This window comes from Trachurus japonicus, chromosome 19 (assembly GCF_045865225.1).
Source record: "Trachurus japonicus isolate A0001 chromosome 19, Traja_1.0".
NCBI classification, from domain to species: Eukaryota; Metazoa; Chordata; class Actinopteri; order Carangiformes; family Carangidae; genus Trachurus; species Trachurus japonicus.
The window spans coordinates 21,148,172-21,163,153 of record NC_140925.1 but is presented as its reverse complement, the minus strand read 5'-3'; the positions used below and the strand labels follow the sequence as shown (position 1 = coordinate 21,163,153).

Below are 14,982 nucleotides of genomic sequence, written 5' to 3'. Positions count from 1 at the left end.
TATTAAACAGCCATTTAGTTCACTCCACCCCGTTTTCCAGACTTGTAATCCCTGTCTGTCTCATCTGAGTGTTTAAACAGCTTTACGGCATCACTGTCAACTAAAACAGGCTGAGACAGACATGGTGAGCAGACCCAAAACAACTAACTAATAACAGTAAAACCCCACCTCCATAATAGTTGTGGACCAGGCCGACTTTTCACTTCTTCAGCTTTTTATGTCCAGTATAAATCTCTGAGTGTGTTGTTGTCCTCTGTGAGTCTGTCTGAGCTTTGGCCTTCCTTGTTTTCTTTGTTCTCATCCCACAGTCCTGATACGTTCCAGGATGTGAAGTAAGACGGATAACCACAACTATTTTTAAGAGATCTGAAGAGTTGGTGAATCTTGAAAGCAGGCAGAGGGAGGTTGATAAGCCTCTGCCATATGATGAAATGTGTTCTTAACTAGAGGTACATTTGTTCAGCATTCATGTAGTATATCTTCACTAAAACCTAGCAACAGGAATAAACATTTTAAAACCTTGTCAAAAAATGAAGGACAGCCAATTAGAAGAGGAAGGAACAGACTGAACTTTTCCAACGTCCAAATATCTACCAGCAACAAATTTAAAGCAGCATGCTGGGACTTGCCAGAGCCAAGAACTATTGTTAATAATCTAGTTTAAAACTTTCAGCTCATTGTTCGAAAATATCACTGCACGGAAACATGACCTAAGTTGTCTTAAGTCATAAAAATTCTCTTAAAGGAAAAACACAGAGAGAGTGAGAAAGTATCATTAACCAGACAAAGTATGTTCAGAATAATATGTTTACTAGAGAGGAATAAGAGGAGTTGTACATTTTAAATGTAGGTATAGATTACAATATAAATGGCCATTTGAGTTTTTGTGCAGGAATGAATGAAAACCAGGGATCGTTGTTCTTCTATAAATTTATAACACTATTATGTTTCCCCCTAGTGGACAGATTTCATATTGCAGACCCAACAGGAGCCACACAGCTCCTCAACTTCAGAGACAGTCTGCTCAGTTTTTATCTCCTCACAGCCAATAGACAAAAAACTACAGCAATTCACTGATAATCATTGGCAACTATACTGAAGAAAAAAAAATCTGGCAAAAAAGAATTTACATTATGAATATTTGCTGCTTTATCCATTTTATAAAATTACAAAAAAAAAAAAAATCTCTTATTGATTTGGATTTTGGTCTTGAACATTTTTCATGTTTTCAGTATTGCCTGAAATTCATTAAATGACACAATTAAGAGGTTAATGATCAAGAGAATAACTGATAATTAAAGTGACTGTTGTAACTGTTTAGTTTCATTGCCTTTGTAACAAATCCCACATCACTGTGACATTAAAAAGAACAGTTTTTGCAATAGGCATCATGAACTCAACCAACATCATCCCAACAATAACACAAGTGTTGAATTAAAAAACGAAGCCTGAGGAAAAGCTGAATCATTTTTACTTTTTTATTGCTTAAACTGCCATCTGGAACAATCTATACCAAAAGGAGAAACATCTTTGCACATACAGGAGGTCAAACTGAATACAGGGTAGAATAGAAAAAGAATGGTCCTCTGATCGCCTGCAGCTCTCTTGCTGCAGGTCTAACAAACTCACTGAAGGTCGGGCTAGCAGGAGTGACCAACTACTACTGTAAGCCCAGGTTAGGTAAGCTAAGGCAAACCGGGACAATTGCAGTGTGGCTAAAAACATTTTGGAATAAAACCGATGCTGCTGCTATTTACATGAAAACAATATTTTGACAAAGGTGAATCAAACCCTCGCCCCTAACGGAGTCACTTCCTGTGGATCAGGATAAACAGGATGTGTTGCCAATGGACTAAAAGAATCCACATGTAACCTCACCCACAAGGACAACCTGAGGGTTAGCGGGGAAACAAAATGAAGATGCTTGATTTTAACTGTAAAGAAAAACACACTCGTGTCCATAAACAAAAGCTCTCGTCATCGCCATCCTGACTACCCTGCGATCGGCACCAAAATCAAATCTTCATAGACGAACAAACATGTATCTCAATTCTAAGCAAATACAAGAGCTTTGAATGAGACAAAACAGAAACTGGTAACAGACAGTGAGGCAGGAATGAAGAGTTAAGTCTATAATCCATAAGTCAACATTGTGTGATTTGGTAAAGATCTTTAAAAAAAAGAAAGAAAAAAAGAAAGAAAGAAAGACAGACTTAACATTTTATGCCATCTAAATAGTCATGAAGCTAGGGAGTAACAAACCAAATATCTGACCTGCTTGTGCACGCAGGTGCATGGCAGGTTTTTTTTTTTCTTTTTTCTTTTTTTAATTCACGCTTCCATTCATACCGGATCACTGGATGCCTAAAACATCATGCCAAGTAAGCATAGAGAACAGATCACAAGCTACTCTGATGAGAAGACGGCCACCTTTTCAAATAGGCAATAAGCAATGACACTAGTTTTAAATAAATACCTGCTCACTCCGCCTGTCAGCTCACCTGTGACGCTTTGATGCATAAATACTTCAGATGTCCTAAAAATCCATAAACCATCTCTCAGTTGTTTTTTCCCCCAAAACTTCACTTCATTAAACCTGTAGTTACCCTTTTGATCTATTTTAAAAAGTTTTAACCCATGATGTTTTTTTTTTACACAATACAATTACATACTGTTTTGTCAGTTGACAAGAAGAAGCATTTATTTACTTTGTGGCACTGGACACCTAAAATAGAATTGATGGAAAAATAAGTGTTTACAAAAGACAGTTTAACATATTTTTTTTTAGATCACCATCACTCCAAACCATAAATTTATCATTTAATCAATGATAATAATAGAACTATGATCGTTTTAACTATACTATGATAACATTTTGATTACAAACCATAGCAGAAGAGTGACCAAGTTATTTGGTATATACTAAAAAATTGAATACTGAAATACACTTAATACTCTTGATTTTTTTTTTTCCCTTTCTTTTTTTCCTCAGAGTAGTCAAGGCAGTTTTTGTATGGTCATTCTACTGATTAAGAGGACAGTAAGGGTAATAACTACTTCCGGTTTGGAGCTGCAAATAGTCAGGGAACAAAACACGCACTGCATTTCCACGGCTATGCATCTTTGTGATGTAATAATAATCGACATTTGGCACTAGCCTGGTAGCTGCACAATTAAATAAAAGCTCTCAAACTACGCAAAATCATCGTCTCATCATACCAATCAGGTAAGGTAACCAAAAAATAACAAATGGAGCATCATATCACAGCTGAAACCTTAAAACCAAAGTTGAAGCAGTCTTATTCTTCCTGCCCTCTAATAGTTCCTAGGTTCTGCTCTATGCTGTTTACCTAATCAGGCTAACTGATGTCAGAAAGCAAAACTCTGAAAATGGGGGAGAAGCGTTCCTCTTCACTTCAATCTACAACGTAAATCTGTAACAAATTCACCAAAAGCGCCGTTGTAAAGTTTGATTGTCCTGTCTCATCAGTCTGAGACCCAAATGTCTTTCAGATCCCCTAACAATCCATGTGTGTGTGTTGAAGTCAAAAAGAGAGCGTAACCAGCAAATACAGATATAACATAGGTAACATGTGGTGTAACTGTGCCTACATGGTAGCATACAGCAGCTGGTACAAGCGCTGGTGAATGGCTAAAAGTCACCTCTGCCTGACAGGTGGTAACAACAAAATGATCTGTGTGTGTGTCTGTGTGTGTGTGTGTGTGTGTGTGTGTGTGTGTGTGTCTGTGTGTAAAACAAAGAGGGGGAAGAAAAAAAAAAGAAGTGAAAAGAAAGAAGAAGAAGAAAGTGACAAAAAGCAAATTGCATTGGTGGACCCTGGGTCTAAAAGGAGAGGAGGAGGAAGAGGGGTGGAGGGAGAGGGAGGGTGGGTGGGTGGGGAGGGACGCCCCCTTCAGACAGACAGCGAGACAAAGCTGTTGTACTGTTGGATGTTACGTTTGAGAATGTCTGAACAGGGGCCCAGGACGCGCTCGAAGCGAGGCCGGTCCAGCTTGACGCACTTCAGCGGGCCGCGGGCGACCACGGTGGCAGCACGAGGACGGTTCATCAGCAGAGCAATCTCACCTGCAGAACACAAAACACAAAGGAAACCTCAGTCATCCTTCAGTACGACACAAAGAGAGTGTTTTCAGCAAAAACTACAGGAACTCATTTTGGGTTCAGAGCCACTAGAGCGGCGTTCCCTCCTGTCACATCACTTACAAAAATACTAATTGGTTTAATGAAATAAAAGCCTGTCGCGATAATGATTTTGTTCTTACCAAAGTAGTCAGATGGTCCTAATCTCCCCACTTCAACAAACTCTTCGTTCTCTGAGCGACGCTGCAACACAGCTGCAGAACCCTGAGAAAGACACAAACACACACATCAGTTTGGCTGCATCAGAGGAAAACCATCATTACTTCCATAAGGGTGAATTATGTCAACGGGTTAATGACTGAAATGCTTCTGATATCATTAAAGAAGTTTTCAAATCACTGGTTATCCTTTAAAACAACCAGGCTACAAACTAAATAATCATCCATCAATCATGCTTGATTGTTACTTTTATACAGTTTTACGTGAAATTATGTTTTTTTTCCCCATTATAATAGTCATTATACTCAAAAAACATTCAGAAACATATTTTTCAATTAATTAAACAAAAAGAACAGTGAAGAAGTAGAAACACAGATGTAAGTAATGAAGCATAGAAGAATGTAGGTCCCTGTCTCTGTGTCAACAAATTAATACCAACGAGCAGTTGGTATCATTGATGCATCTAATGATTGTTAATTAATCTGTCTATAAAATATCAAGAAAGACATTTAACAACAAAATGTGATGTAATCTCATAATTTCATTGAGTAAAAGTTCAATTGTTTAAATTGCTTTATTTGTCTGTCCCACCAAGCCAAGAGATGCCAGTTTAATCATGAATCAATCAATCATGAAAAGGCAACAAACGATCATATTTAAGTAGCCAAGACTGTTAAATATTTGGCTTTTTTTTTTTTTACATGATTAATAAATCATAAAAATACTTGCTGATTCATTTTCTGCTGAGTGACCACTCATTTAATCAACTAATCATTTCAGCTCCAGAACAAATGTGTTGAGGGTGAGGCAGTGTTGTTCCATCACCACCAGAGGGCGTGTGTGTGTATCGAAGCAGCTCAGCTGAAGTGCCACTGATAAAACAATCAACAATGGGCAGACGCCCCCCAATAATTCAACCGTGCTGAGCCTGTTAACTCATTTTCTCATCTCTTCAGACTTCCAAGGTAAAACCCTGGGATTCTGACAGACCTCTCATCTATGAAACTGTGTGTGTGAAGAGACTTCACGATCCGAGTGTCTTTACCTCCAAGATGATGAAGAACTCATCTCCAGGCTCTCCCTGCACGACGATCTTCTGTCCGTCCTCAAACTGGACGGGCTCCAAGGCGTCAGCGACTGTCAGACGCTCCCATTTGTCAAGAGACTCTGAGGAGGGAGAACACAGAACAAAGTTATCAGAGGAAATGACAAAAAGAAGATCTCTCCTGAAAGTTACTGGTTTGGTTTTTAGGTGAGATATTTTTGAATTCTCTTTCATCCTATTTTTATCTCAGCACCAGTGAAATACTTCTCTTATTCTATTTTTAAGTTTTGTGACGTGGCTTATTTAAAAAAATAAAAATAAACCCACCCAAAATGGACACTTTCCTGAGGAATTCCTCGTACATCTTTCTCTTTCTCAAAGTGCTTCCCTAAAGAAAAACAGATGCATTAGTGTAAAAGTGAAACCATTAAGAAAAAGATAAACTAGATTACAAGAAAAGACCAAAAACATTTCCTCACCATGAGTATTCTCCTGTAGCTGTCTCTGTCGATGCCCCACAGCTTGACATTGGTCTTGGCTCTGACTGTGGCCGCCCTCGGAGTGCCATAGATCAGGGCCAGCTCTCCGAAGCTACCGCCTTCTCCAATGCTGGTCACCCATTCATTGTTCACATAGACCTTTCAGATGAGCAGGACACAAACCGAGGAATTTAATCGCAGCAGTGACAAAAACCAAAAGGGAAGCAGAAAATACTGAAAACTTCACACTATTGTTGTTAATAGTTACACGTTTAGCATCAGATGTTTAGCATCAGATACTTACATCCATCTCCCCTTGGTCGATAACATAGAAATTGTCACCTTCGTCACCTGAATGCACATAATGGAAATATTAACATGAGAGTTGCACTGATAAAGTAGTAAAAGTATGGTAAGTAATTCTGAAAAAGATGTAGCCTTACCCTGCAGAATAACAGTTTCCCCAGCGATGTAGGTGACTGGAAACATTGCATCAAAGATGTCACTGGAGAGAAAAAGATGTGTGAGTTAATGAGCTGGAAAAAAACAAACAAAACAAAACAAAACAAAAATGGTTTACAGGTACCTCCTCTCATTGTCATCCAGGTGCGAGAAGAGCACATTCTTTTCGATAGCTTTGGCCAACGCTGCCATCGTCTTGTAGTCTTTTGGAATGACCTGAGGTGACACAAACATGTTTGGTGTTTTAGCACAAATACACTGCACTGAAAATCATCAGTCACATCACTGGTATCAGATTGTTGCTGTAGATGTTAAGCGTTGCAACACTCTCACAGACTTTGCTGCTTCTTGCTTGTACCTTTCTGACATATGAGGCTGCGTCCTCCTCTGTGTAAACCTCTGCGCTGAACGCTCCTCTCCGCCGACGACCCTTCACCACAGGGTTCATGGGTGGAGACACCTCCTCGTCGCGTGAGTCTGAACGAGAACTGCTGGCCTTCTGTTGGTTCTGAATCTGCTTGGCCTCCTCCTGCAACACAGCGAGGGGATGGAGTCAGTGAGGCAAAGCCAGCAGGGTTTATAGCTGCTAGAGTAATTAAGTGCTATATACAATGTACATAAACACATAAAATGCAACATAAATTATGTTCTTTGTCATTGTATAGCTAAAGATACACAGGTGGGATGTTGATGTGAAGTGAGTATTTCTTAAAAACAAACAAACTGACATGTGGGTGAAGAAATCACCTTATCTTAAATGGTTCTAGATAGTAAGCAAGCAACAGTTTCAGAAAAAAACAAACATTTGTAAGCAACTAAAGAATGCATTTCCTGAAGGAAATATGGGTGAGCTGAATGAGTTGAATAAATTGTTGAAACTATGCTGAATTAAGTGAAGAAACTGCTGAAGCAATCTTGAAGAGATGAAACAATATCTGAAGAGTAAAGCTAAAACATGTAAGAAGAGGGCTGTATGAAATGGTTGGGAATAGCTTGAATTGTTGAAGATTGGTTCTAGATAGTAAGCAAGCAATAGTTTCAGAAAAAAAATATTTGTAAGCAATTAATAGTAATAAATGTGAAATTTGATTTAGTGTATGTGCAGTTGTGTATTTTAATTCAATTAGATGAGCAATTTAATCAACATCAGCATCAAGGACTTTGCTCAGCGATATTTTTACTGGCAGTTATGGTAAATGAAGCATCTTGTTTTGTGCATGGCCTCTCCCCCCTAGTCTACATATACACTTTGTCCAAATAATTTACATACTGTTTACAGAAATCATATTAGATGTTTTTCTTCACTCAAAAAACCAAACATACACAAACAGTTGTGAATAAAAGAATTTGAATGTGTCAGGAAGCTTGGTAGAGCCCTAATTCATTTGAATACATTACAGAATCTTTTAGCTAATACCATGTGTGTCTGGCCAAACTGCTGGACTCACTTAATAAAATGTATAATTTAATCCCAAACATGAAGAGCAAAGGGACTGATAACATCATGAACATAGAAAGTGCTTTAAGCTAAACTTCCAGTTTGTTGAAATAACAAATGTATTTAATAATGTTGTGATTTTTGCCTGAGAAGTAAAGAGAAACACTGTCCAAGTGTAAATAAACACAGTTTGGGATAGAAAATAATAGCTGGCATTTGAGACATTACCTTCATGGTGTAATATGAGAATATGCAATGCTCAGCTTTCACTGTAAAATTATTTGTTTTCCATTCACTGACCAGTAAGAGCAAACAAACAAAAATCCAATAACATATACAAACCTTCTCCAGCCTCTCAAAGTACTCCCTGAGGAAGGCCATGGGCCTGTCTGGCCTGGAGGTGCACAGCTGGACAATGCAGTCCTTCAGCAGCTGTTGAATGTTGTGTTTCTGCACGTACTGCTCACACTCCCTCAGGCTGCGCTCCTCCTCGCTGCTCGTACTTCCAGATGCCATGACGACAACTGCAACCCTGCTCTGTGACCTCTAACCTTTGTTCTGGAGAGAGAGAGTGGACAGTAACGAGAAGAAGGAGCACGATTTTAGGTCATCGCTGTCCAACACAGATTCACTGGGTTGCCAAAGAGTGACACAGAATAAAAGCGCTTGTGTGTCGTGATGAGAAACAGACAGACAGACAAAAAAAACGTGAGAACGTGAGAAAAGTAGAACCAGAGTGAGAAGGCACAGAAAGACGGGGTGTTGTTTTGGCACTATGGAGTCTGAGAGTTTCTAAGTGTCAGGAGTGAAAACTGGTCATATGATGTGATCACACATTTCTAACTACACACAACAAACTGGGACAGGCACACTGTCTGTGTTAGGTTTATTTACTCAAAACAAGTTATGTTTCTCACCAGCCTGAATGAAGCCCTCTATCTCAGTGGCTGAAACAGTGTCATAGCCAAGGCCTAATTTTAGACAAACGGTTAAGTGAAGGCCAGTGAATCAATCCAATCTGAAACAGACTAAACCATAAAAACAAGTGCACTTGCTTGAGGATTCAACATTTCAGGTCACAATACTGTTGCCGAGTAAAATACCCTGACAGATCCCAGATCATCTGATCAGCCTGTGATATCAACTTCTTTGGGTAGCTCTTAGGAAAGGCCTCTAAAGCCCTGTTGTAACCACTATGTGCAGTTCAGATGAGAAAACGAGTGAACAGCGAGTCCTTTGTAGAAAACAGACCGATTCACCCTGTCCCTGCAAGTGTATCATGCATGTGCATCAACATAATAGGATTGGGATATTTTCTAATCTGACAAGGCCCAAGGGAGATTACTAGCCATGTTATCAAAGATGAGGTTGGCACAAGCTTCATGCAACTAACTACACTTGTAGTGGAAACTTGGCAGACTTGCTTTAATCTAAACCTGCCACAGGAATAACCAAGTGACAAATGATACTGTTTACAGACCAGGTGGGTTAAATTAAGAGCTAAGACTACTGGCTCCTCGGTATGATATAATCAGTTAGTTTTATTTAGATTGGCATCTTAAAGTAATCAAAGTGTACAATTAACATGTTAATTCTTTAATTCAGTTACTGAGCTGCAGCATCACCTCTGCTATTCACTAAGAGGCAGGCTGTCAATTAAATTAGAAAAAAACACTGCGATGCACAAATGACCTTGCTGAGCAACTGACAACGGACTATACTGGGGGATTGATGATATAACGCATCTAATAGTGTTAAGACTGAGTATGTGTTGCCGCCTTTAGAGACTATGAGCAAATGCCCTGTGTGTAACATCGTCTAGGTCAGGAAGGCTCCATGAAGAGGCTGACGGCTGCAGCCAAGTAACTTACGGCGAGCAGACAAATGCTAAAATACTATCTACTATAAATACAGAAAATGAGCAGTAAAGACAAAATACAAACGGATACTAAATTAGTTACACTTTCGCTTAACTGTTTGTAAGCTGCGTAGCGTTAGAGAGTGTGTCTAGTGTGATGCCTAGCTGGCTAGCTCCGTGCAAAGGCAAAGCTCTCCTCCAACGACGCCATCTTGAGTTCTATCATAAACAAACGAGAGACGGAGCGAACAAATTTCACCTATCCAGAGGTCATATGTTACACGGAGCGAAAGAAGGCGAATACTCACAAGAAACTGTGAATTCTTGCCGAGCCCTTCGGTCGCGACTCGGGATGGACGATATTTTTCAACGCGTACCGTTACCAGATCCTCCTCGCTTCGATTTTTTTCCCGAGCCTGGACCGCTGCCCCACCGGATACGGCTGCGGACCAATCAGCGGCCGTCACTGACGTCAATCCTCCTCGTTCTGACATGTGAGCCCGTAACCCCTGGCAACCTTAAAGGGGACTGCGCGGAAACCGTGACGTCAAGGAAAGTTTAGAAAATAAAAAAAAATCCATTCATATCTGATTAAAAACTTGCCTGATTACGGGAATCTCTCTGCGTTGTGTCTGTGTGGAGATGTCGGTAAAGCCATCTGATCTCTGCAGACTGCACGTGTGGACGTCATTTCATTTCAATCATGGGGGGGATTCTTGTATTTTGGGGACATTTGATGCATGTCTTGGCAGGAACAGAGGTCATGGAAATGGCTCCCCAGATGAATTAGATTCCCATTGGAAGAATGATAAATATTACAGAGTGCACTTCAGGCAGCAGAGCATTCCGATAATGTTTTTTAGACCCTAGATCTTGTTTGTGATGTAAAAAAATAACAAAAATTGAGTCAAATAATATGCAAATAAGGTTGTATGTCGTGCATTCAAAATGGTACTCCTATAGAAGTACAGAGGTATCAATTATAAGTAATGGCTCATTATAAAAAATAATAATAATACTTATTTAGTCAGCAACATTGTGGCCCCTAGGTGTCTCATGACATTGTGTTAAATGGTGTTGGATGGAGTTGCAGAGATGATAGCCTATTAATGTGGTGGGATCTGAGCTAGCCGAGAATGCAGCTAACAATCTGATAAGGATCATTTGGTTTGCATGCATGCATGGTCTGCATGAGCAGAGCTAACTCAAGGGATCAGGTTAGTGTGGTGAGGAAAAAAAAAAAAGCTCATGTAATTCCCACACAGGTACACAACACTCAAGTATAAAGTAGTTGAATACAGCAGCACAGTAGATAGTGTAGTGCAATAGCCAACACACAACGGTACATGCACGTGTCTAATAAAGCAAAAAATAAAAACGAAATCTTGAAACTCTTGATGATTTTTGTCTAACAATAACAAAAAAAATAGTCCAACAGTTGAACATCTCTCTCTCTCTCTTACTCTCCCTCTCTCTCTCTGTCGTTGATGTGGCGTAAAAAAAAGCTTGGTTCGTCTTTTATCCAATGAAATCATCAAAACAACTCCTCGTGACAAGACTGAACGTGTAATTGGCCAATAAATAGCTTTTTCCTCTAAACAGGCGGCTCTTATTCGACTGACAGCTGTATGGTTAAATCATTTCAAGGCTTTATGAAGCTCGACCAATAGAAACTGTCAATGAGACGGCTCGACATGTCGCCAGCAGCCAATCACCGCGCAGCTCCGAGTGACGCATCCTCCCATCAGCTGTTTTTGTTTTGCTGTGTGAATATTGAAAGTTAATAACACAATAATAACCCAGTGGAGGACTGGAGTGGACCACGGCCCAGCGGGGAGGGGAGATCGTCTGGTCCTGTGTGCGGCTCAGCTTCGGGTCAGTCGCCTCGGTGTGTGTGTGTGTGCTGTGTGTGTGTGTGTGTGTGTGTGTGTGTGTGTGTGTGTGTGATGTGTGTGTGTGCCACCGCGGCTGTGGCCTGACCGGACGTTCCTCTCCCTGCAGAGTGTGAGCGTGGCGCTTGGAGTCGGGGATAGAGGAGGGGGAAGCGGGGATCGACCCGAGTCCAAGGCCTCCGACCGCGGCGGGTCTGGCGGCTCGGATGGAGCCGCAGGACCAGGTCCCGGACGGGCCCGCGCTGCACCGGGGCTTCATCTGCGCCTCGTTCAACCAGGACACCACGTAAGCGACCTGCGGGCCGGGCCGGGCCGGGCCGGGCCGGGCCGGGCCGGGCCGGGCCGGGCCCAGCTCAACTCAATCTCCTCCATGCACCTGACTGTTGCATCATTATTTACAGCCGCATGTACATGTACACACCGTTGGTTCAATATTTGCTACTTTATTCAAAGAACCCACGGGCACACGGTTGTAGCCTATGTGTGTGTGTGTGTGTGTGTGTGTGCATCCGAAACCAAACTGCACACTGCTTTGCGTGTGTCCTATGAAAAGTTCCAGATCAGTCCTGAGAGCCGCTGTGTTAATCTTCCAGGCCTGTTGCACATTAAAGTACACAGATGATAACCAAACTTCTGGCTGTTCAGTAATATGACACAGCTTAATACAATGTACGGAACAAAGTGTCTTATGCTGCTTAACTCACCCTCACTGCATGACAACATTAATATCCAATTAATAATTATGCAACAATGGGAGCAGATGTATCGTGCTGAGGTTGTAACATTTATAATAAAAGCAGCTTTACAGATAGAAGTGTCTGTGTCACCTTATGATGAGGTGTTGACATATTTTGAACAATGATATCTCCACTGTTAATGTCCATTGTCCCATTGTTAATGATCGTAAGAGCTTAAACTTCAAATTAACAGACAAACAGCACCACTTCTTTTGTTACAGGCGTGTCTGCTTACACAAACATCTCCTCTGGCTCTGCTTGTAAAACTAAGCAGGTGGTCAAACAGTCAGCCTGGCCTTCTTATCTATTTGTCACCCTTTTTTTCTAACATCTTCAGCCATTATAAGATAAGATGAGCTTCTTTGTGATAATTAACACATTTTAATGGACGATATGTAACGGAACAAGATAAACTTGACTGGAAGAAATCCAGTCATATGTGGCTACAGACTCAGAGCAACTCCTTGGATGAAGTAAAGCTTGGATCTGCTCTGGTCACCACTTCCTATCGGTTGTGGTCTTAGGCCGGCCTCATGCTACTATTGTCATCTGCACTACCTATCAGCACATGTTCCAAGTATATAAAGATCACACTCACCACATGCTATCTGAATGATTCAAATGGAAACTAACCGTCACAAGGCCTGTGACATATACCACACTTTATATAGACTCTACGTCCTGTAGTATCCTGTAGTAGTGTGTGAATAATAGTAGTGTGTATAGATAACCTTCTGATTTGCATGCCTGTCACTCTTAGCATACAACCATTCACTTATCTGTTTTTTCACAGTCAAAAAGGTTTCTGGCATTATTTCACTGCACTGTCTGGCAGAGGACTTTAAGTCTAATAAATCAATGTACATTATTATTAAGGTTTTATACTGATTTGGTTGGTAATATGGTCTTTGTTGTGTATCTGTGTGATTGTATTATTAGTTCTCTGTCAGTGGGCACCAAGACTGGATACCGACTCTTCTCAGTCACTGCTGTGGATAAACTGGACTGCATCCATGAGGGAGGTAGGAAACTAACTATTCTCAATGGCACTTCCCATATTAAGGCTAAGACAGGATATACGTGTTTGGGAGTGTGTAGGCTATGTGTGAAACTTCTTAAACATACAGTGTGACACACCAGCAGCATCTCCTGCCTGAGTGACAAGTCTACAGAGTATTATTTGAGCTGTGGTCAGGTTCACCTTGGTCACACAACAGTCCAGACAGGCTGCAGCATGTTTGCTCTGCTGCGTACAGGGGTAAACACAGAGGCACGCTCAGTTTTCTAATCCTCAAAAGCTTCACTGAAATAAGAGAGTCCAGAGTCAGTTTAAGGAAGTTTTAGCAGCTCAATAAGGTCTTCTTTGTCTGGCAGCGTTTATTCGTGAGTAATATGGTTGGCACTTAGCAGATGCACGTCAAGTGTGTGAAATTGCATTGGAATTTGATAGCATAGGGAGATGCAGTGTTTGATTTGAAGTTTCCATAGCTAGTATCCACGGTCTTCCTCTTGTTCCTTCCCAGTTGAGTGTCCAGATGTTTATATAGTGGAGCGGCTGTTCTCCAGCAGCCTGGTGGTGGTGGTCAGTCTGTCCATGCCACGGCGAATGAACGTTTACCACTTCAAGAAGGGCACAGAGATTTGCAACTACAGCTACTCCAACAACATCCTCTCCGTCAGGCTCAACAGACAGGTAAGGAAAGAGGAAGTAGACCTCTCCACACCTGCTGCTGCCGTCCTTCTGCTTTGTGCTGTCAAACAGTCTCTGTGTTGCTAACCTCTGTGCTGCTGTCACTCCAGCGGCTGGTGGTGTGCCTGGAGGAATCCATCTACATCCATAATATCAAAGACATGAAACTACTCAAGACCCTGCTCAACACACCCACCAATCCCTCAGGTAGGCTACAATCAGTCAGATACACACATTCCTTTACAGGCTGACTAAAATCTTGTTAATTAGTTCACTTTAAAGCAGCAATATGTCATTTTTGACACCACTATGGCTACAAGTGACATTTACAGTATGATAGTGGAGCGGTCACACAACTGGAGAAGAATCATAAAGTCAGCAAACAATAGCAATGTCAGTTGTATATTAATATCTATCTATAGTTTGCTAACATTAGCCACCAGATGCTACTGGTAACCCACCAGAGTGAGCAAATGCTACATTAGTCTTGTCTGCTGCTATTTTAACCAGCTAATAAGGTTAGGATTAGTTAGCAAACTAATAGCTATACAACATAACAAATAGCAAACAACAACAATAAAAGCAAACTCGAAAAATGCAACCTGAAGACTCATAGCTTGCTTTGTGTGTGGGGATGATTTGGTTTGCCACATGAGCTATTATTACTATTTGCATTTTGAGAATAGAGAAAACGCCCAAGCGCTTTTTATTGTAACTATTCAGGTTTTACTGACCTTGTTTCACTATTCACACTATGAGATAGATAATACTTACTGTACGTCGCTCCATTTTGAAGCGACTGGTAGGACTGGTCCCTAAGGAATGTGGAAGAAAGATAAGAAAATAAGAACAAGGAAGGGCAAAAGACAGAAAACGGTCTCAAGTCTTCTTTGTGCTCCCTTGTAGGTCTCTGTGCTCTCTCTGTCAACCACAGTAACTCCTACCTGGCGTACCCTGGCAATGCCTCCATGGGAGAGATCACCATCTATGATGCCAACAACCTGGTGAGGCTGCGTTCCACTCAGCAGCTGTGACTCAGTTACAGCTGCTGTCATGTCTC

At 41.0% G+C, this 14,982-nt stretch overlaps 2 protein-coding genes across 3 annotated transcripts in view; one reads left to right on the top strand and one right to left on the bottom strand.

Annotated features, from left to right (window-relative positions):
* Positions 1 to 1,464: 1,464 nt before the first annotated feature.
* Positions 1,465 to 10,020, bottom strand: LOC146967947 (cAMP-dependent protein kinase type I-alpha regulatory subunit). 2 transcript variants are annotated; one of them, XR_015034373.1, is made up of 12 exons: positions 9,912 to 10,020; positions 8,088 to 8,303; positions 6,666 to 6,836; positions 6,432 to 6,523; positions 6,289 to 6,350; positions 6,150 to 6,196; positions 5,846 to 6,004; positions 5,694 to 5,754; positions 5,367 to 5,488; positions 4,285 to 4,366; positions 3,772 to 4,087; positions 3,538 to 3,733 (listed from the first exon to the last, which is right to left on the bottom strand). XR_015034373.1 is itself a non-coding variant. In XM_085761073.1 (11 exons), exons 2-11 carry the CDS (start codon positions 8,259 to 8,261, stop codon positions 3,915 to 3,917), a joined length of 1,143 nt encoding a protein of 380 aa, XP_085617199.1. In that variant the 5' UTR covers positions 8,262 to 8,303; positions 9,912 to 10,020; the 3' UTR covers positions 1,465 to 3,914. The 2 variants fall into 2 exon arrangements, 1 of the variants encoding a protein (XP_085617199.1); XM_085761073.1 differs by having other exon boundaries at positions 1,465 to 4,087.
* A 1,530-nt stretch (positions 10,021 to 11,550) lies between these two features.
* Positions 11,551 to 14,982, top strand: part of LOC146967946 (WD repeat domain phosphoinositide-interacting protein 1-like) — a 7,696-nt gene continuing 4,264 nt past the window's right edge. Inside the window, exons 1-5 of the mRNA XM_085761626.1 lie at positions 11,551 to 11,781; positions 13,172 to 13,254; positions 13,756 to 13,925; positions 14,033 to 14,129; positions 14,829 to 14,926. Of these exons, the coding sequence (XP_085617752.1) occupies positions 11,702 to 11,781; positions 13,172 to 13,254; positions 13,756 to 13,925; positions 14,033 to 14,129; positions 14,829 to 14,926 (528 nt within the window). The 5' untranslated portion in view covers positions 11,551 to 11,701. The remainder of the gene's footprint in view (positions 11,782 to 13,171; positions 13,255 to 13,755; positions 13,926 to 14,032; positions 14,130 to 14,828; positions 14,927 to 14,982) is intronic.

Excerpts from the sequence above, each read along its gene's own strand:
- LOC146967947 (XM_085761073.1), bottom strand. The coding sequence starts at position 8,261 with ATGGCATCTGGAAGTACGAGCAGCGAGGAGGAGCGCAGCCTGAGGGAG. Across the intron at positions 6,837-8,087 it reads ACTTTGAGAGGCTGGAGAAG|GAGGAGGCCAAGCAGATTCA; the intron begins GTTTGTATATGT and ends GCTGTGTTGCAG. Across the intron at positions 4,088-4,284 it reads AGGACCATCTGACTACTTTG|GTGAGATTGCTCTGCTGATG; the intron begins GTAAGAACAAAA and ends TGTGTTCTGCAG.